Source organism: Moschus berezovskii, chromosome 9 (assembly GCF_049115385.1).
Source record: "Moschus berezovskii isolate FMDL1 chromosome 9, NW_MosBer_1.0, whole genome shotgun sequence".
Lineage (NCBI taxonomy): Eukaryota > Metazoa > Chordata > Mammalia > Artiodactyla > Moschidae > Moschus > Moschus berezovskii.
The window spans coordinates 83,207,701-83,230,459 of record NC_142468.1 but is presented as its reverse complement, the minus strand read 5'-3'; the positions used below and the strand labels follow the sequence as shown (position 1 = coordinate 83,230,459).

At 43.3% G+C, this 22,759-nt stretch overlaps 1 protein-coding gene across 1 annotated transcript; it reads right to left on the bottom strand.

Moving 5' to 3' along the window:
- Positions 1–14,918: 14,918 nt before the first annotated feature.
- On the bottom strand, positions 14,919–18,203 carry S100Z (S100 calcium binding protein Z). Its single transcript, XM_055437236.2, has 2 exons — positions 17,280–18,203; positions 14,919–15,482 (listed from the first exon to the last, which is right to left on the bottom strand). Exons 1-2 carry the CDS (start codon positions 17,394–17,396, stop codon positions 15,306–15,308), a joined length of 294 nt encoding a protein of 97 aa, XP_055293211.2. The 5' UTR covers positions 17,397–18,203; the 3' UTR covers positions 14,919–15,305.
- Between the last annotated feature and the right edge of the window lie 4,556 nt (positions 18,204–22,759).

Genomic DNA, 22,759 nt, shown 5'->3' with positions numbered 1-22,759 from the left:
GTGAAATTCTCACCGCCACCTTAAAATCTATTAGATGGTGATCGTAAATGGGTGAGATTGAAATAAGAGCACATATGAAAAAGAGAGTAAATTCCAAAGGTTTCCGTGAACTTGGTCTTAAACACGCTCCGTTCCGTTCAGTCGCTCAGTCGTGTCCGACTCTTTGCGACCCCGTGGACTGTAGCCTACCAGGCTTCTCCGTCCATGGGATTCTCCAGGCAAGAATACTGGAGTGGGTTACCATTTCCTTCTCCAGGCTTAAACACACTAATGAGAAGAAAAAACAGCTTGGTAGCTTTCAGCTTTGTGAAAATAGTTTTCAGGACAGAAACTGACTTTTTAGACAAAATTTTAACCAATGATGGTGTTTGCCTCTAGGATATACACAACTGCAAAAGAAATCACTGTCCCAGTGGTGGCTACCGATGGCCTTTAATGAACTGGAACAACTTAACCATATTGATGTCTAATTTCTTTTAACCACAATGTACTGTCCTTATTACCAACAGCAAAGCACTAGAGGAGGCAACTGCAGCATTGCCTCCTTAACCAGCTCATGGTGTGTGAATGTGATAAAATTGTCACTCAGATATATTTTTTAAATGTAATGTTATATAAGATGATCGTGTGGTGTGCACAAACCATGATGAAAAGTGCCAGTGATAATACAGAGTAGTCTCTAACTCACAACATTAACTCCTTTAAAATACACAGCCTTCTGCTTCTATATTTGGAGTTGTCAGTGCAGCTCATTCAAGAAAACTGCCTAATAAAAAAATCACATATAGTAATAATTTCCCTCTTTTGTAGTCTGTACAAGATCCATAAAAGATTGTATTTTTATTACTATTTAAATAAGTGATTAGATTTAGTCTGTGCAGTGAGCAAGAGCTCACGTGCACTCTTCTATACTGCTGGATTTCTTTGCGCATCATTGAAAACATTTTGCTTCTTATCTGTGTACACAGTGTATTCTTAAATAATTTTCATTTGTCAGGAGAATGGTGAGAAATAAACCATGTGGATACTAAACCACATGTCTGTTTATATTATTTTAAAAATGACAGTGAATTAGACCCTTTGTTTCAAGACAGCAGAGCCCGTTCTGCCTCAGGTGCTTCTAATTCATATTTGAAATCAATATAGATGGTTAGAACGTGGCAGGTGTTCTTCAATCCAGTTTTCATGGGTCTTTTAATATCTGTGTAATGTCAGCACCCCCTTCGCTCCATCCCCACCCCCACCCATGTCTTCAGAGCAGAGATGGCAGAGGTGGGGAATAAGAAACACACACACACACAAGCTTGGAGTCAGCATGACCTTAGCTTGAACCCTGGCTTTGCCACCTATTAGCTATTTGATCCTGAAAAATTTGCTTTACCATTTTGAGCCTCAGTTTCATCATATGTAAAGCAGGGATACTAATTCTTACTTCGTAAGCTTGTTGAGAAGCTTCAGGGTCACGACATAGGTTAAGACATGGGGACAAGGCCTGACCTGAATGAAGGCCAGTCCTCATCCCTCAAGCCCCCCTTTCTATGCTTGTCATTTCACATGTTGAAATTCAAATCCTTGTCTCACATCTCCAAAACGCTCTTTGGATTTTCTTTCAGTTTTTCAGCAGTTTTCTTCAAGAACCTAAGCCACCGTTGGGAGGTCATTAACTTCCCAAGGCTTTGAGGTGAATGATTGTGCAGGCAGCTGGCTGTGTCTGAGAGGAGTTGTGGAAGCCTAGTTTATCACCAGGAAGGACCACAATGTAAAGGGAACAATGGGGCTGTCTGACCTTCTGAGACTTGGAACTTTTCTCCATTCACAATACATTCAATAAGTCATGTCTGAGTATTTACTGCCTTCCAGACATTGTTCTAGAGTCTGGAGAAATGGCAGTAAACAAGGCCTACTCGGGTCTGCTATCCTGTATCTCATAAGAGCTGGTGAGCACAGACCCTTGTAGTCAGTTAAGGCTATAAGAAGTTCCAAAGACTTGGGGGCCTACACAGCATTTACTTATTTCTCACAGCTCTGGAGGCTGGGAAATCAGAGGTCATGGTGCCAGCATGGTTGGGTTCTGGTGAGGGCCCTCTACAGACAGCTGCCTTTTTGTTGTGTCCTCAGATAGCAGAGAGAAAGAGAAATGAGCTTGCTCCTGTTTCTTCTAACAAGGGCACTAATCCCATTCATGAGGGTTCCACCCTCACGACCAAATTACCTCCCAAAGAACCCATCTCCAAATACCATCACATGGTATGAGAGTAGACCTTCACAATATGAATTTTGAGAGAACACAAACATTTAATCCTTAGAAGACACTTAATGATCAAACCCACAGACCAGATAACACTAGAAGTGCAATGAAGATAAAGCAAGAAAAAAGAACCAACAACGATTGGGGGAGGAGTCCTTTAGATAAGAGATCAGAGTAGCCATCCTGAGGACGTGTGAACAGAGACAAGACAGATGAGAGGAGCCAACTCCATGAGGACCTGGGGCAGAGGGAGAGCAGTGTGGCGGCCTTGATTGCACACCTGAACCCCAGAAAGGGGCCAGTGGGCTAGAGCTTGGGAGGACACAGTGTGAGCTGAGGTTGGGGAGGTAGGTGGGATGCAAAAACCTGTGTTTTGCAGGCCAGGGCAAGGAACTTGGGCTTTAGAATACATCTCACCCAGAACTTCAGAAACGACCTGAAGGATTCAAACACCACTGAAAAAGGACATGTATTTGCACATTTCATTTCTTGTGGGTCAGAATCTTTACTTTGGGTCCTATTGCCTTGCTCTTACTATCAGTGTGAGAAGGAAGCAGAAGCCTTAAAGTCATACACTCCTAAGAGAACCACAAATAGACTGAACGGGGAAGTTGCCTCAGCCACTAAGTGGTAAAGACACTGTCTTAACTCATACACAACAAAATCAATAATAAAAGATTCAGAGGAACCACAACAGGAAATTAAAGGCAGGAATCTGGGAGAGACAAAGCCTAATCTTCATACATACTATGAAAATTTATAAGGAAAAGCATAAACCAGAAAATTTGTAACTCTTCAGGGGGAATCTGTTCTATTTTGAAAAGATGACTCTACTGCTTTGATGTGAAGAGAATGTCAATCTGGTTTCATCAGCCTCTTCTCTCTCCAGTCCCCTCATCCTATCTTTCTCTGCTCTCTCAACTGTCTCCTGTCCTAGGGCCTACTCTGTCCTTTCTCCATCTCAGACATGTAGCCTCTTCCTCAAATCCAGGCAGCAGGGACCTCCCTGGTGGGCCAGTGGTTAGGACTCTGCCTCCTAATGCAGGAGGTGCAGGTTTGGTCCCTGGTCAGGAAATGAGATCCCACACAGTGTGGCCAAAAAGAAAAAGCCATGCAGACAGTGTGGCAGGGGCTGAATTGCAGTCCTACTCACTCCCTCAGCCCTTCTTAGCTCCATCACTGAACTACCACTTTCATCTTTTCCCCCAAATCTATTACCCGAGTGTCGGGGGAAGTTGAACTTCTTTTGTGTTTCCTTATTGTAAGCCTTTCCTCAGGACTACCCAAGTCCCGCCGCGCGGGCATAGCAGGAAAATGAGAGAGGGCTTGTTGAGGGTTAAAGGATATTCAAGAGACTTAACAATCAAATGTAATGTGTGGATCTTGTTTAGTTTCTGATTCAGACAAACCAAGGGCAAGAAGAGACATTTGGAGACAACCACAGAACTAGACTGTGAACTTTGTATTGGATGATACCACTGAGTGATTATTGTTACTAGGTGTGTCATGGCATTTTTAAAAGAATATGTCCGTATTTTCACCCAACGGTTAATGTTTATTACTGTTATAATAAGAAGAGGTGACGGATTTTTCCCTTACTGTGGAGGTTGCAAGTTTTAGGGTAAAGCCACACCCTGGTGGCTGAGGCTGCTGTGGACTCATCCTCACTACTCTCTGCCCAAGTATCAGGTGAGTGCTTTGCCCTAAATGCTAGGCACTGCTCAAGACAGTCGGCACTATTCCAGACAGACCCCTCCTGAGAGTAACACTTTTCAAGGACGCTTTTCCACTTTCTTTAGCCCTAGATGAGCACTCAGGAACTTCCTGACATCATCTGTCCCCACGGTCGCTGGAAATCCAGCAGATGGTTGTAGAGTATATTTCTTGCTGATTATTATAATGTTGAAACCGGGTGCATTTTCTGGAAGTTTATGCATCACTCCGGGTAACTGTGCTCTATGTTGAAGAAGTAAGTAGCATTATATTCAGAATTGATCCCTGGGTCAGGAAGGTCCCCTGGAGAAGGAAACGGCAACCCACTCCAGTACTCTTTCCTGGGAAGTAACATGGACAGAGGGGCCTGGAGGACTACAGTCCATGGGGTCTCAAAAGAATCAGACATGACTTAGTGACTAAACAACAACAACATAACCTTTCTTGGGAGCTGGATAGACTTGTCCTTCCTAAGTTAGGCGAGTTCCAATGAAAGACAGCCCTGTGTGTATCATGACACCACGTGTGAACACCTGCCTGGGAAGAAGTCTCAGCAGCGGACTCAGCTCCCAATGCCAACTGAAGTCAAGTACGCGTTTCAGAAAAAGAACCACAAATGGCCAGCAAGCACATAGAAAGACACTCCAAAACATCCATAAGTCTTTAAATGCAAATTTGAAAGGCTATTATATTGGCAAAAGGTAAAGTTGGATAATATCCAGTGTTAGTGAAGATGGGGAAAAACAACTCACATAGAGATCTGAGACTATAATTGGTATAAGGTTTTTGGGTGGAAATTCAACACCGTAAAGTAACAGTTTAAATGTATTTACCTTTGACAAAACAAGTCAGTTCCAGCCTTAGGAGCTAATCCTACAGATCGACTCTACTATGGACTGCCTTGTGTCCCCTCAGAATCCATATGGTGAAGCCCGAGTCCCTTTGTGACCATCTTCAGAGATAGGGGCTTTAGGAGGTAACTAAGGTTCAGTGAGGTCTCAAAGGTAGGGCCCTAATCTGATGGGACTTCGGCCTTTTAAAAAGAGGAAGAAGGAAAAAAAGAAGAGGAAGAGAGAGAGGTAAGGACACAGCGAGAAGGTGGCTGTGGACAAGACAGGGAGCGAGCTCTCACCAGAAACGGGACTGACTGGCACCTTGATCCCGACTTCTCAGCCCTCAGAACTGTGAGAAAATAAGCTCCTACTGTTTAAGCCACCCAGTCTGTGGCGTTTTGTTATGACAGCAACAGACTGGCACAGACTCCCTAAGGTTAGCACAGATACAGGCGTAAGAATCGCCACTGCAGTTCTGTCTGTAACAGCAAAAAAATGGGAAGCAGCCTAAATGCCCGCCAACAGGAAACTAGAACTTTAGCACAATGGAAATACTGGGTACTGAGGTGCACTGGGTGTCAATTCCAGTCTTGCTATACAGTCAAATTCTGATTTTTCACACCTAAAATTCCCCTTGACCTCTGGAAGACAGAATAGCCAAATGATTACGTATCTCATTCCTGACATTCCTGATTTTGTGAGATTGTGTCGTCACCACCTCAAACCTAGACAGCCTGACAATGTCAACGATACCAAAGCCTGTCAGTCAGAATTATTGGGACTGTCTATGAAGAGCATATGGGACCATGCTGTGTAAAAGTCAAGCTACGAATCTCAGGTGTCTTATGCTCTAAAACATTATTAGATGGGTGAAACAGGAATTATTTTTTATACATAAATATAGGCATGCCTCAGATATGACAGGCTCAGTTCCAGGCCACTGCAATAAAGTGACTATCCAATAAAGCAAGTCACACAAACTTTTCGGTTTCCCAGTATACATAAAAGTGCATTATGTTTACACTATACTGTAGGCTAACTGTGCAATAGTATTATGTCTTTAAAAAAAAAACCATGTATCTAGCTTAATTTAAAAATACTTTTGGGACAAAAGCAGACATATGGATAAATGGAACAAAATAGCTCAGAAATAAACCCACACACCTACAGTCAATTAATCTTCAACAAAGGAGGCAAGAATATATAATGGAGAATAGACCGTCTCTTCAGCAAATGGTGCTGGGAAAGTAGGATAGCAGATTATAAATCAATGAAGTTAGAACACGCCTTCACAAAAATACACAAAAATAAACTCAAAATGGCTTAAAGACTTAAATGTAAGATATGATACCATAAAACTCTTAGAAGAGAACAGGCAAAACACTCTCTGACATAAACTCTCTGACCAATGTTGTCTTAGGTTAGCCTCCCAAGGAAATGGACATAAAGACAAAAATAAATAAATGGGACCTAATCAAATTTACAAACTTTTGTACAGCAAAGGAAACCATAGGCAAAAAGAAAAGACAGCCTACAGACTGGGAGAAAATACTTGCAAATGATGCAACCGACAAGAGCTTAATTTCCAAAATATATAAACAGCTCATACAACTCAGTAACAAAAAAAATGAACAACCCAATTGAAAAGTGAGCAGAAGACCTAAATAGACATTTCTCTAAAGATGACATACAAATGGCCAACAGGCACATGAAAAGAAATTCAGCATTGCTGATTAGATGCTGATTGCAGCCATGAAATTAAAAGACGCTTACTCCTTGGAAGGAAAGTTATGACCAACCTTGATAGTATATTAAAAAGCAGAGACATTACTTTGCCAACAAAGGTCCGTCTAGTCAAGGCTATGGTTTTTCCCGTGGTCATGTGTGGATGTGAGAGTTGGACTGTGAAGAAAGCTGATTGCCGAAGAATTGATGCTTTTGAACGGTGGTGTTGGAGAAGACTCTTGAGAGTCCCTTGGACTGCAAGGAGATCCAACCGGTCCATTCTAAGGGAGATCAATCCTGGGTGTTCATTGCAAGGGCTGATGCTAAAGCTGAAACTGCAATACTTTGGCCACCTCATGCGACGAGTTGACTCACTGGAAAAGACTCTGATGCTGGGAAAGGTTGAGGGCAGGAGGAGAAGGGGACGACCGAGAATGAGATGGCTGGATGGCATCACCGACTTTGTGGACATGAGTTTGAGTGAACTCCGGGAGTTGGTGATGGACAGGGAGGCCTGGCGTGCTGTGATTCATGGGGTCGCGGAGAGTCAGACACGACTGAGCGACTGAACTGAACTGAACTGAACTCATGACAGTCAGAATGGCCATGATTTAAAAGTCAACAAATAACAAACACTGGAGAGGGTGTAGAGAAAAGGGAACCCTCCTACACTGTTTGTGGGAATGTAAGTTGGTGCAACCACAATGGAGAACAGTATGGAGGTTCCTCAAAAAACTAATCCCACTCCTGGGCATATGTCCGGAGAAAACTGTAATTTGAAAAGACACATGCATCCTAATGTTCTCACAGCACTATTTACAATAGCCAAGACATGGAAACAACCTAAGTGCCCATCAACAGATGAATAAAGAAGACAGAGTATACAATGGAATACTATTCAGCCACGAAAAGGAAGGCAATAATGCCATTTGCAGCAACATTATGGATCTAGAGATTATCATAATAAGTGAAGCAAGTCAAAAAGACAAACACCCATATGAGACCATGTAATACTACTTATATGTGGAATCTGCAATAGGACACAAATGAATGGTGAAAGGCAAGTGTGGTGACAAAGTGGTTTCAGACAAAAAGACATTTTATTTGGTAAGAGGCGGGTAAGGAAGGAATAAAAACATGTAAAGCTGAAGTATGGGAATTCTCTAATAAAAATAAATAACATGATACTTTCTTCTGATTATTGTTCATTACTGAAACATCAGAAGCATCAGAAATCAGATAAAAGTATAAAGAAAACATGAAAATCACCTACAAAGCCACTATCCATGGTGAACATTTAGAGGGGTTCCCTTCCAGGCTCTTTTCTAGAATTTAGAAAGTTGGCTGAAGCCTCAAGATAATAGGCACTACATTCTAAAGGAAAGTTGGAGAAAACAACATTAAACTTGCAAAAGGCAATGGTGGAAACCCAGAGTATACCCTTAGCTGACCACCAACCTGCGTGTAGCAGGTGATCCACAGCAATGGTGATGGGGAGATGGGGATCGTAGAGGAGGGTCCAGGGAGAAGGCCGTTCAGACACTGAGGCTTGCACTCCTCTGGGGACCAGAAACGCCTCTCCTCCAGAGCTCTGGGGAAATCCTGTCTTCAGGAATAATTCCATTCCTCTCGACACTTTCCTTGGACGCTTCTCACGTAATTACCTTAATGGCTCTAGCTCTGGAAAACAAAAGCTAGGAAGACAAGTGGTTTTCAGGCAACTTGCATAGCCCTTCACTTTGTAAGGAAGCCTTACTTTTCCTGACTGGGATAAAGAAAGTGAAAAATTGCAAGTAGAAACAAGGTAGTGTCTTAAAAACTCATGTTATGACACTTTTTAAAAACCAAATTGGGACCATATCAAACCTCCTTTATTTAAAGTTAATACTATACAGTAGACACTTTTCACTGTAGTCTTTGAAAACACATACGCAAGGACCACATAGCATTCCCTTTCTTGATAAGAAAATGAGAAAGTGGAGAAGTCAAGGGCAAAATAGCCTCTCCAGGTGGCAGGCAGCCGGTGGCACCAACCTGAGAGAGTAGGTTGCATAAAACCCATGAGCTGCAGAATCCAGGCTGGACCAGAGGTGCTCAGGCTGCCACCATTACCACCGTCTTCACCCGCACCCAGAACAAGTGAATCAGAATCTGAGTGGGAGGGGGGCTCATATTCATCTCTATTTTTATGCAACACCTTGGGTGAATGTAATGTAAAGTTGAAATTCAAAACCACTGCTTTAGGAACTTCACTGGTGGTACAGGGGACAGGAATCTGCCTGCCAATGCAGAGGACTTGGGTTTGATCCCTGGGCCAGGAAGATTCCCTGTTCTGTGGAGCAACTAAAGCTTGTGCACCACAACCCCAGGCCCATGTGCTGGAACCATGGGGGCCCATGCACCTAGGGCCTTTGTCCACTAGAGTAGCCACTGCTAGGAGAAGCCCAAGTACTGCAGGAGGAGCAGCCCCTGCTCACCGCAAGCAGAGAAAGCCCGTGCAATGACGAAGACCCAGCACAGCCAGAAAGTAGAATTTGTAACTTTTAAAGCACATCAGACACTGCTTTAACGATTCAAATATTTTAGGGGGATACTTAGAAACATAAAAAGTGCTCTAAGTAATAAGGAAAAAATGGTTTCTCATAACATTCAGGATAAATTTCAAATTTCTCATGTTAATACTCAAGGCCCTTTCTGACTCAGAGACCTACTTCTCCAGCCCCATTTCCTGCTCTCCCACACCGCAGGAGACCTCAAATAACAGGATTCCCAACATGTCCTGTGACTTCAGACCTGCACAATTTGGCCCATATTCTAACATCCTTTCCCCATTTCTTTGCTTCTAGAAAGACTTCTTTTAGCCCCCGATTCTTAAGCAAATACAAAATATATTTTTAAAAATTAAAACTCAAGGTTTGAAGGCTTTGTTAATGCTTTCTAGCTGTCTGTATTGTCAATCACATATCCAGGCTAGGGCCCCAAGCAAACATAGGCTGTTGCCCTCCATAAGCCTTGTCTTCCAGTAACCACTTTGAGAAAATGTTAAACATCAATTCAGTTCAGTCACTCAGTCGTGTCCGACTCTTTGCGACCCCATGAATCACAGCACGCCAGGCCTCCCTGTCCATCACCAACTCCCGGAGTTCACTCAAACTCATGTGCATCGAGTCGGTGATGCCATCCAGCCATCTCATTCTCTGTCGTCCCCTTCTCCTCCTGCCCCCAATCCTTCCCAGCATCAGAGTCCTTTCCAGTGAGTCAACTCGTTGCATGAGGTGACCAAAGTATTGGAATTTCAGCTTTAGCATCAGTCCTTCCAATGAACACCCAGGATTGATCTCCTTTAGAATGGACTGGTTGGATCTCCTTGCAGTCCAAGGGACTCTCAAGAGTCTTCTCCAGCACCACAGTTCAAAAGCATTAATTCTTTGGCGATCAGCTTTCTTCACAGTCCAACTCTCACATCTATACATGACCACTGGAAAAACCATAGCCTTGACTAGATGGACCTTTGTTGGCAAAGTAACATCTCTGCTTTTTAGTATGCTGTCTAGGTTGGTCATGAGTTTCCTTCCAAGGAGTAAGTGGTTTTTAATTTCATGGCTGCAGTCACCATCTGCAGTGATTTTGGAGCCCAGAAAAATAAAGTCAGCCACTGTTTCCATTGTTTCCCCATCTATTTCCCATGAAGTGATGGGACCGGATGCCATGATCTTCGTTTTCTGAATGTTGAGCTTTAAGCCAACCTTTTCACTCTCCTCTTTCACATTCATCAAGAGGCTCTTTAGTTGTTCTTCACTTTCTGCCATAAGGGTGGTGTCATCTGCATATCTGAGGTTATTGATATTTCTCCCAGCAATCTTGATTCCAGCTTGTGCTTCCTCCAGCCCAGCGTTTCTCACGATGTACTCTGCATGTAATTTAAATAAGCAGGGTGACAATATACAGCCTTGACGGACTTCTTTTCCTATTTGGAACCAGTCTGTTGTTCCATGTCCAGTTCTAACTGTTGCTTCCTGACCTGCATACAGGTTTCTCAAGAGGCAGGTGGTCTGGTATTCCCATCTTTTTCAGAATGTTCCACAGTTTACTGTGATCCACACAGTCAAAGACTTTGGCATAGTCAATGAAGCAGAAATAGATGATTTTCTGGAACTCTCTTGCTTTCTCTATGATCCAGCGGATGTTGGCAATTTGATGTCTGGTTCCTCTGCCTTTTCTAAAACCTGTTTGAACATCTGGGAGTTCACGGTTTACATACTGCTGAAGCCTGGCTTGGAGAATTTTGAGCATGACTTTACTAGCATGTGAGATGAGTGCAATTGTGCGGTAGTTTGAGCATTCTTTGGTATTGCCTTTCTTTGGGATTGGAATGAAGACTGACCTTTTCCAGTCCTGTGGCCACTGCTGAGTTTTCCAAATTTGCTGGCATATTGAGTGCAGCACTTTCACAGCATCATCTTTTAGGATTTGAAATAGCTCAACTGGAATTCCATCACCTCCACTAGCTTTGTTCATAGTGATGCTTTCTAAGGCCCACTTGACTTCACATTCCAAGATGTCTGGCTCTAGGTGAGTGATCACACCATCCTGATTATCTTGGTTGTGAAGATCTTTTTTGTACAGTTCTTCTGTGTATTCTTGCCACATTTTCTTAATATCAATCTGTTAAACATCAGAATGTTTAACATTTGTTTTATAAGAATTGTTTAACAGAATGTTAAACAATCTGTTAAACATCAGAATGTGCTAATTTAGAGATGACCCTTGAATGTTGTTTAAAGTTGATTTAAGCTCCAAAAATGTGAGGTTAGTGCCTCTGAGCAGAAGAAATAATCAATTTTGCCTCCTGCAAACTTATTGTTAATACCTAACACACATATAAAACAAAGTCTCTATTAGAAAAGAGCTTTTGGTATGTCATGTAATTCTTACTCATTTGAAATCTAATTTGACACATAAATTGCTTTTCCTCACTTTTGATCGATTTTTAGAAACACCATGAAATGAACATTGTTTTTCCATTTATTTCTCTCTGTTGAGAATATTCTTCCTTTAATAAAATGTGGGAAATTTTTGGATTTACTTCTCATAAATTAGTGGTCCATTTAAGAATATGTAAACCTGGGGATCAAATTAAATGAAAAGTTTAAAAGACCCCTGAGAAATAGTCAGACCTTCTCTTGCATAAGCAATATAACTTCTTGTAAGAAAAAAATCCTAAATATCTCTGAAATAAATTTTCAATTTTTTTCTTCTCATTTTTTCTTCCAACCTTTTGAGGGATAGAAGAAATAAATACTTTTCCAGAATGTTCTGACCTCTAAATTCTTTCTGTCCTATCTGTTCAGAATTGGCTTAAGGGAAATAAAAAATACTATCCTATTTAAAGAAAAAATAATGACAGGTCTTACTTAGTACTAGAAAATCAACAATTGGCAGATTCTTTAATTTCCTTATTAAATATTTATTAGTGATAGTGACGGAGAAGGCAATGGCAAGCCACTCCACTACTATTGCCTAGAAAATCCCATGGATGGAGGAGCCTGGTAGGCTCCAGTCCATGGGGTCACTAAGGGTTGGACTTGACTGAGCGACTTCGCTTTCACTTTTCACTTTCACACATTGAAGAAGGAAATGGCAACCCACTCCAGTGGTCTTGCCTGGAGAATCCCAGGGATGGGGGAGCCTGGTGGGCTTCCGTCTATGGGGTCACACAGAGTCAGACACAACTGAAGTGACTCAGCAGCAGCAGCAGCAGTGATAGTGAAGTCGCTCAGTCGTGTCTGACACTTTGCGACCCCATGAACTGTAGCCTACCAGGTTCCTCCATCCATGGGATTTTCCAGGCAAGACTACTGGAGTGGGTTGCCATTTCCTTCTCCAGGGGATCTTCCCGACCCAGGGATCAAACCCGGGTCTCCCGCATTGTAGGCAGGCACTTTACTGTCTGAGCCACCAGGGAAGCACCTACTATTATTGGAAGGACTGATGCTAAAGCTGAAACTCCAATACTTTGGCCACCTCATGCAAAAAGTTGACTCACTGGAAAAGACTCTGATGCTGGGAGGGATTGGGGGCAGGAAGAGAAGGGGACGACAGAGAATGAGATGGCTGGATGGCATCACCGACTCGATGCACATGAGTTTGAGTGAACTCCGGGAGTTGGTGATGGACAGGGAGGCCTGGCGTGCTGTGATTCATGGGGTCACAAAGAGTCGGACACGACTGAGTGACTGAACTGAACTGATCAGCCAGATAGGGAGATGAAAGTGTTAGTTGCTCAGTCATGTCCGACTCTTTGCATTCCCACAGACTGTAGCCCACCAGGCTCTTCTGTCCATGGAATTTACAAGAAAGGATACTGGAGTGGGCTGCCATGCCTTCCAGGGGCTCTTCCTGACCCAGGGATTGAACCCAGGCCTCCTGCATTGTAGGCGGATTCTTTCTTGTCTGAGCCACCAGGGAAGCCTGAAATAGGGAGATAGGCACCTCTGTAAAGAATCACTCTGGTCAGGGTCATTGATTTACTGATGATCCCTGTCTTGGCAAGTGTAAAGGGCAGGTCTCTGTTCTCAACTTATTCCTCCTATCAGTGGGTTTCACCCTCTTTCCTTCTCCAGAAACTTTCTTCCCTAGGCTCCTGAAGCCCCACACTCACCTGGTTTTCCTTCTACTCCCTGACCACACGACTTTGCTATATCATTTGTGGCTTCCCTTTTTCCTGAGAGTTAACTGTTGGACCTTTCTTCTTCTCTATCCACATTCTCCTCCTAAATGATCTCCTCTAGTCTTGTGGCTAAACACTGTCTAGATGCTAATGGCTCCCAAATCTGTATTCCCAGTCTCCTGTTTAATCTGAGATCTGGACTAGGTCCAATATCCAACTGCTCATGTGATACCTCCACTTGGCTGTCCAACAGGGATTTCAAACAGAGTTATTTCCCTTATGTCTCCACACAAAGCTGCTCCTACCCCAGTCTTTCCCATTCAGTATAATGCATCATTTGCTTGAGCCAAAATCTAAATATTAGGGATTACGTTCATCTGTGTATAACAGAACCCAACTTAACCAAGGAGCAGTTTTTGTTTGCTTTCACATAACGAGAGGACCAGAGACGGGCAGACCAGGGCTGTGCAGTTATTGGTTCCTCTCGGCCAACAATGTCCTGGCTCCTACTTTACTCTTCTCTGTCCTCATGGTCACAAGATGGCAGCCCCACCTCCAGCCTCACAGCGACATGCCAATGGAAAGTAAAGGAAGGAATTAACAAGGTAAGGCACAGAACCTATTTGGAAATAGCAAAAATTCCTGGAAATTCCTAGTAGATTTCTGCTTATTTCTCATTGCCCAGAACTGTGTTACAGGCTCCACTTCAGATGCGAGAGAGACTGGGGATTAAGGCTTTTTAGCTCAGCACATTGCTTCGCTGCACAAACCAGGGCTCTAGTATGTGGAAGAAAGGTGGAGTGGGTATCAGAGAGGCAATAGCAGTGCCCACCCTATGGTCCTGACTGTTCTCTTTTCTATGCCTCATTACCAATCCCTCCGCAAGCCCTATCACTCTCACCTCCGAATGACAGCAAATTCAACTGCTTCTTTTCATCTCCCCTGCTCAGATTACAGCCTGAGATGCCATTGTCTCTCCCTCAGAACACAGCCCACGGCCTCTGAAAAGGTCACCCTCTTCCACACTTGCCCTCTCTCTAGCTCTTTCTTCATACCACAGCTGGGATAAGCACTTAAAAGTAGAATCACACCATCCCCTTTCTTAAATTCTCCAAAGGATACATCACAGTTGGAGTTTCCTCCAAGTAGACCCTGAGTCAGTAGTTTATTTGAGAGGTGCAGGACACATGGGAGGGGCTTTGCAGAGACTGGGAAGGGACGGGAGCCCAGAGCAGGTGCAAGAAGCCCTCCTCCCCACAGGCTGTGGAAACTCAGCCCAGAGGAAAGCCAGGGAAATGGCTTGCCTCAGAATTACGTGACCCCAGGGACAAGTCAGTAATTCTCCACAGGCCCCCAAAGAGTGGCTGAACACCTTAGCCCTGGACTTAGCCCGTCCCTGAGCTAACTCACTGCAAAAGCCAGCACTTCCTCCCACTTTTCCACCTTTCTGCTTCCAGACCCACAGCTTCTTCCTCTTGAAGCAGAATCACAAGAGGATGCAAGAACCACTTTATTTCTTTAATAGGATAAATTCAAAGTACAATTGAAGGGTGATGAACATCTGTGAGAAATCTGCTAAGTTCTAGTCTCATTTGAAAGAGCTAATTTTTGTGATGCCCTCTCTTTAACAGACCAAAAAAGCATATAACATTTTTAACTGCAATTAATAGATACATACTACTATATAAAAAATAGGTAAATAAAAAGGACCTGCTGTATAGCACCGGGAACTATATTCAATATCTTTAAAACCTTTATTGGAAAAAAAATTGAAAAAGATACATAAGTATGTATATATACCTGAATATATATGTACACACACACATATATATAGCTGAATCACTTTGATATAGACCTCAAATGAACACAACATTGAAAGCCAACTACACTTCAATAAAAATAGGAAAACTCCATACACATAGGAAAATTCCAAGTAGGGCATACAAGATTTGGAATATTTATTCAAACTCAATTTATTAACGTATCCCTCACCTAATAATCCTAGCAACTGATTATCATACATGCATATTATAACCATAAATGGCATTACTGTGATGATGGCCCTGGAAGGAACAGACGAACAGTAAGTAACTGCGGATATATTTCTGCCTTTAGATTAGCTTACTACTTGTCTTTCCTTTCCTTTCTTCTTCAGTTGTTCTACAAAGTAACCATTACAAGCAACCGTCAGAGCTGCCGCCATGACCACGAATTCATTAAAATCCACTTCGTTATCCTTGTTGGCATCCAAGTCCTGCATTATCTTATCAACCAACTCGGGATCCTTCTGGCACTGAAAGGAAAAAGAAAATTTCTAACTCCCAGGTTTTGAGGTTCATGGCAACTGAAATCACCCCTTCCTTTTATCTACATTAAAGTCTTCATTTTCATTTTTAGCATCAAAAGCAATTTCCAAGAGCCTATTTGCAGGTGGGTTTGAACCCAGGCACACATTCTAAGTGAGTCTGGGCCTCTGCCCCCAGTCCATATAGTCCTCAGACCTAAACACCAAGAGGAGCAAACAGCAACACATCAAAGTGAGCTGCTGATGCTGAAAATGCATTTACCAGAGAACACAGGTGGAGGGCCAGAACCGGGGGAGGCAGCGGGGGAGGGCGGGGGGCATATGAAAAGAAGGAAGCTTTGAAGCCAACCAGGGAGCGTGAGTGACTCTGCCATTTACCAACAACGAGACTTGGAGTAAATCACTTAACGTGTTAATATTTCCTTTTTCATCAAATGAGGAGAATAATATCTCCCTACAAATTGAGGGGATATTTCAATACACTTTTATGAGCACTTAGCACCAGCTTGTTAGATTTAGCAAATAAAAATTCAGGACACCCAATCAAATGTGGATTTCAGATGAACAATGAATACTTTTTTGGTATAAGTATTGCCCCAATAAGTATGTCATGCTTTATATTATATGACAGCCTGTTTTGTGCATCACAAAACAAAACAGAGGCACCCAGTAAATGGTAGATCTTATAAGAATGACTCCATTTTATTGGTGGAAAGGAAAGCAAGGTTCAGAAAGGATGGGGCTACGCAGCACCTACTCTTCCTATAATTAGAGGTTGATGAGAAATGTTTCCCAAAGTATAGTTCATTTCCTCCAAGAATTCCCCATTGTTCTCTTATTAGCTGCCAACCACTAAATGGCTGAACATTTAAATTGAATTGATCAATCAAAAACAATCACAAATTTCATGTGAATAAATCAATGTGCCAAGTTTCACTTACTGAGTCTTTTATTCTAAATGTGTAACATGTAATGACACAGTTGCCAAATTGAATTTGAAAAATAAAAATGTTCTTGGGGACTCCTAAAATTACTAAAAAGGTATGTTAAATTTTTAAAATTTTTTCCCATAGAGGGTGAGGATAAAAGATTGTCATAATTACTACTGTCATAACACAGCGTTTGGACAGGATAACATCATGCCAGGCTACAACGTGTACTAAAACTCCAAAGCTCCAAAAACACCAGAGTGAGCATTTTCCTCAGGGTAGGCTCCAAACACTCATTGCAAGGTTTCACCTGTGGGTTTATCCAACTCCTGGCTGTTTTCAGATGTAAATCTGTTTGCTGTTCAGCTGGTCACGGGCCAGACATCTCTTGTCTCAGTCCCAATCAGCTTGCTCTTGGCTGACAAACTTGCTAGTATTTATCATTCACTAGGAAGTTTGCTACCACAGCATGCAGTACCCCTGGCTTCATTTCTGGCCCCAAACATCGTGTTTATTGATTTACAGACAGCTGGATAGAGCTCCAGGTCCTGTCACTGGCTGTAACTATAGCTCCAAGTATAACTAGCTGTCCTTTTGCTGCACTAGAACATGGAAAAATTGACAAAAGCCTCAAATATAATTCCCAACAACTGGAAACCCTACCCCCCCAGACACCATGGCAAGGGGTATGTGCCCACAGACACAGCAAAGGTCCTAGTGTTTGCTCCCCGGTATTTAGACTCTCGATAGGAATTACATGGCGTGGACAGAACACAGGAGACGGTGTTCACAGAGGCTGTCCCTGGACGCGCACGGCTTCCACCCTCAACTGAGCAGGGGGGACAGCCGGACTCACCGAGAGGAATTCCGTGAGCTCTCGCTGCAGGAGCATCTTCAGCTCCCTCTTGTTGAGCTTGAACCTGTCTCCTTCCCTGCAGGAGTAGCGGTGGAAGGTTCTAATCATAATGTCCATGGCAATCTCCAGCTGGGTGGGCACGCTGGCAGCCGAGGGGAGCACTCCAGGGCGGGCCACCAAAGTCGGGGAGAAAACACTTGTGAGGGATAAGCCGGTGGAGAAACACCAACACCCTCATTAAAACGAAATGTTGCCATCCTCTGCTCAGCTCACACCCCAAGGGATGGTTGTTAAAGCAGGATAATCCTCAGTTAACCAAGTGTCCTGCCTCTCTAGGGCAAGCTACAGAGATCTCTGTGGGTGAGTTTTTTCCTCCTCCCCTAATCCCCTCTCCTCCATGATGGAGCTGGTTCAGAGTGTTTGGAAGTTAGCTATCAGACAACAAATTCAGAGCTGTGATAAAACACAGGTTAAAAAATAAACAAAAAAAGAAAGGAAACACGTAACTTCATACCTGTTCAGCCAATGCAGGGCTCCATCATCAGGTGTTTATACGATTAAATTCTAACCATTAATATCTGGGGGGGGGGGGCGGTGTCTGCCTCAGCACACCTGTATCCAAGAAGATGAAAATTGCCAGTGTCAAGAGATTCAAGTGGAAATAACTCTGAGCCTGTTTTTAACCAGGAAAAGGAACAGGTGTGAGCTGCTACCCCAAGGGCCATCAAGGAAGGGCTGGCCCTCACCCTGTGCCCTGGAGGAGAAGGCGAAGAAGTGAAGAGCCTCTGGTACCCCTCATTAAGGGGAATGTGGGTACAAATCAGTTGCTAGGAAGTTGCTGATTGGGAAGAAATCTAGATATAGAGGAGCAGAGAAGAAACACTGGTTCAAACCTGGAGACTCCTCAGCAAGACCAACCACGAGGTCAAGGGAACACACTCAGAGAAGACCTGTTAAACTCATTGAATGGACAGGGACTTATTTAGTTCTAAAAAAGTCGGGGCGGGGGGTGATGGGAAAGCTCTGTGTGTGCCAATTCAGAAAGGGAAAAGACAGCAACTCTGGGTATGTAGGAAAGAAATAAAAATAAGGATATATATGTGTTCCCTGGTCAGGGTACAAAGATCTCCCACATGCAGCCAAAATAAAAGAAGAATATATATGCGGATGTAAACTTGAATGTGCCTAAGCAATCACTGAGAGTTTACAGAAGAAAGTAAGGAAAAAGTAGTAGCCACAAGGGTCGAGATGGAAACAGAGGTTGGGAGTGGGATTTCTCATTTACCCCTTTCAAACTGTCACAGTACTGTATTGCCTAATTCAGAAAGGGAAGAAAGAAAGAAATCCGTGGAATGAAGCCCTGAAGCCTGTATGCAGGAATCCTGCATGCAGGAATCCACGGTGGGGAATTTCCAAGTGAGAGAAACTGACCAAAGAAAAAGTCACTGGAAAAACCAAAGCCAGAGACTGGCCACTGTGCTTTCAACGCTGCCTGTGCTCAGCTTGGATTATATGGAAAGCAAACCAGTTAGCTCCTTCGTATCTCCTTTCACAAGCCTGTTGGGCTGTATCCTCAGCCAGCCCACGCCCGTCCTGCTCGTCGTCAGGTAGCCCACAGGATCCCGAGAGGTCTCCAGAGACGCTCTCACCTTGTACCTAAAGCTCAATTCTCAAAAACATAATTTTAAATTAGCTTTTTTTTATGATGAAAGTAATAATGCGTGTGGTAAAACAGTGTTCTGAATGCTCAAGAGTAGGAAATAAAAGTAAACTTCTCTCCACCGTGTCCCACCCGAGTTCTTCTCAGCTAACACTTGCCTGCGTGAGAAGCAGGATCCTGGTGGCGGAAAGCATGGCCTGCCTGTCTCCAGCTCTCACCTCTGTCCCCGATTAGCTGTGGGATCCTGGGCTAGTCACCTACACTCTGTGTCCCCCCATTTCCCAACCTAAACAGGATCACGGGAGTGCCTCCCCAACAGAAAGGATTAAACATGTGCCTGGAACATACTGAGTTCAGCTATGATTATCCTTATAGAAAAAAAGATACATTTATCATTTACATAATTATGTGTAATATTATGGGCTTCCCAGGTGGCACTAGTAGTAAAGAACCCACCTGCCAATGCAGGAGACATAAGAGACTCAGGTTTGATTCCTGAGTAGGGAAGACCCCCTGGAGGAGGGCATGGCAGCTCACTCCTGGAGAATCCCATAGACAGAGGAACTTTCGGGGCTACAGTCTGAAGAGTCACAGAGAGTCAGATACTACTGAAGCAGCTTAGCGTGCACACACACACAACAGCATTAACACGTGTGCACTTTGTTTTTTTAACTTAATATAAATCTTACTATATCAACACAGATAGATCTACCCCATTCTTCACTGAGATTGGGTATTATTCCATTGGATGCATATCCCTACATATAATCATGAAATATTTGTCAGGTACTGATGTTATGCTAGGCCCTGGGTCAATACAGGAGAAGAACCTTGCCCAGCAAACCTCATTGCTTTTTGTACTGGGGCTGTGTTAAGTAGAGAGAATGCAGGAAATGCTGTGTCTTTTTCATGTTGGGTTTTCTAAGAACTCCCCTATGGCTTTGTGACTATACTGTCCTGATCTGCTCATTTCTGAATGCAATTTCTTTGACTCCTAAATGTTGGCAATTTCAGCCACTCCTATCACTTCCCTGCTGGCTCAGACAGTAAAGAATCTGCCTGCAATGTAGGAGACTGTGTTTCATCCCTGGGTTGGGAGATCCCCTGGAGGAGGGACTAGCAACCCACTCCGGTATTCGTGCCTGGAGAATTCCATGGACAGCAGAGCCTGGTGGGCTACAGTCTATGGGGTCAAAAAGTCGGACGTGACTGAGTGACTAACACTTAAAATTTCAGTGACTCCCCAAATCATATCTTTTGGCCCAGAGTTCTCTACTAATCTTCAAAACCACTATCCAACCGCCTGCTGGACCCTGTTCCTACCAGAGTGTCACACAAGCTTCTCACACTCAGTGAGGACCAAAGCCAAACCCATACCCTCTCCCCACCCACCTGCTCCTTGTGATCCCGTCACCCAGCATCTGGCACCGTTTGTAAATATCCGTTGCATTCATCCATTTCTCTCCATCCTTCACCATCTACAGGACTTGGTGATTTGGAGCCTCATTACTGTGATCGCTTCCTTACTGCCCTCTCTCTATTCTCCTTCATCCTGTTGTCAAGAGTAGTTAATCTAAAACACAAATCAACACCCACAATTCTGGGCATTCATCCATCTGACCTGCCTTCAAACTGACCAAAATGCTGTGCTCTACCCTTCTTCCCTGCCTTAGCTGTTCCGGGTCCAGCGCCTGGAAAGCTAATTCCGTCACTCCTCGAGGCTCTGCTCAAATATCTCCTCGTCGAGGTTTTCTTGCAAGCTTCCCAGCTCCTCACCCTTTCCTCTGACAGGTGCCCACCTCTGCTCTCACTTGGCCCCTAGAGCACCTCCTTTTCTTTTTCATCACTTTTTTTTTGGTCTGCCCACATACTCCTCCCTCTCCAGACTGAATGGGCAGACTTGATAGTTGGTTCGTGCTTGCACTCCACAGCATTTAGCACAGTGTCAAGCATATGAAGGAAAAGCTTTGAAATCTGGCTGTTGACCACCAGACACCTGACTGCAAATATCTTTTCTTGTATGCCCATATATCTAGACAATGATTTTTGTAAGACAATAAGTTTATTCATTATAGATAAAAAAAGACATATTTACTGATGGATGGATTAATGAACAAATGCCTCAGAGAGGGAAACTAAGCTCCCCAAAGAGTTGAGCCTTGTCAGGTTTAATTGTCCAAAGAATTATTTGATTTGCATTTATTCCACATACAAAATTTCTTTCATCGAAGAGACACAGCAGTTATTTCCAAGAATATAAAGAGTTTGAATTTGGAACTATTTTCAGGTTAAGCTGCTGAAGTTTTAAATGTACTAAAATGGGTAAGTCTTACAGAATATGTGGGTCTCAGCAGAATTATATCTAAATCATATTCAACCAAAAATAATCTACTTGGAAAATTCAATTGGCAGGGAAAATTTTTAATATTGAAAATTATAATGTAATTATAATCTGATTCTAGAGATGCAAAATACATATGACCTTGGTGTGTTTTGCTCTTAGGGTTTAAAAGCAAGGTGATTTCTGCTTGGCTTTAGCAGAGCTAGATGTTTCCTTTGGTATATGGTGTCCTCTAGTGTCCCACTGCAGCACTGCATCTGGAACACCAATTCCCAGGTGGCGTTGGCGTTGCTTGTATGCTCAATTGGATCCGGCTCTTTGTGACCCTGTGGACTGCAGTCCACCAGGCTCTTCTGTTCATGGGATTTTTCCCAGGAAGAACACTGGAGTGAGACGCTACTTCCTCCTCTTCCCAATTCAGGGATCTAACCCACATCTCTTGCGTCTCCTGCATTGGCAAGCGAATTCTTTATCACCAGTGCCGCCTGGAAAGCCCCCTATTTCCCAGAATGTGCTTGAAATCGTAACCCATGGCCCTCCTTCGGGGACTTATCTGTGGTGGTGGTGGTCAGTCCACTCAGTCGTGTCTGACTCTTTACGATCCCGTGGACTGCAGCACGCTAAGCTTCCCTGATCTTCACCATGTCCTGGAGCTCGCTCAAACTCACGTCCATCGAATTGGTGATGCCATCCAACCATCTCATCCTCTGTCATCCCCTTCTTCTCCTGCCCTCAATCTTTCCAGGCATCAGGGTCTTTTCAAATGAGTCAGCTATTCGCATCAGGTGGCCAAAGTATTGGAGTTTCAGCTTTAGCATCAGTCCTTTTAATGAATACTCAAGGTTGATTTCCTTTAGGATTGATTGGTTTGATCTCCTTGCAGTCCAAGGGACTCGCAAGAGTCTTCTCCAACACCACAGTTCAAAAGCATCAGTTCTTCAGCACTCAGCCTTCTTTATGGTCCAACTCTCACATCCATACACAACTACTGGAAAAACCTTAGCTTTCACTATTTGGACCTTTGTCAGTGAAGTAATGTCTCTGCTTTTTAATATGCTGTCTAGGTTGGTCATAGCTTTTCTTCGTAGGAGCAAGCATCTTTTAACTTCATGGCTGCAGTCACCATTTGCAGTGATTTTGGAGCTCTTTTTTGGAGGGGCCTTTGGAGCACTTTATTTTCTTATAGTCTGTCACTGTTTGCATTGGTTCTTCATCTATTTGTCATGAAGCAATGTTACCAGATGCCATGATCTTAGTTTTTTGAATGTTGAGTTTTAAGCCAGCTTTTTCACTGTCCTCTTTCAACTTCATCAAGAGGGTCTTTAGTTCCTCTTTGATTTCTGCCATAAGGATGGTGTCATCTGCATATCTGAGGTTATTGATATTTCTCCCAGCAATCTTGATTCCAGCTTGGGCTTCATCCAGCCACAGTCTCTGCCCTCCAGGAGATTTTCAGAAACAAAGATAATGTCAAAAGTC

What these genes read in the sequence shown, in the direction of transcription:
- S100Z (XM_055437236.2), bottom strand. Translation starts at nt 17,396, where the DNA reads ATGGACATTATGATTAGAACCTTCCACCGCTACTCCTGCAGGGAAGGA. An exon ending in AGCTCACGGAATTCCTCTCG is followed by an intron (nt 15,483 to 17,279) that starts GTGAGTCCGGCT and finishes TTTTCCTTTCAG; the next exon opens with TGCCAGAAGGATCCCGAGTT.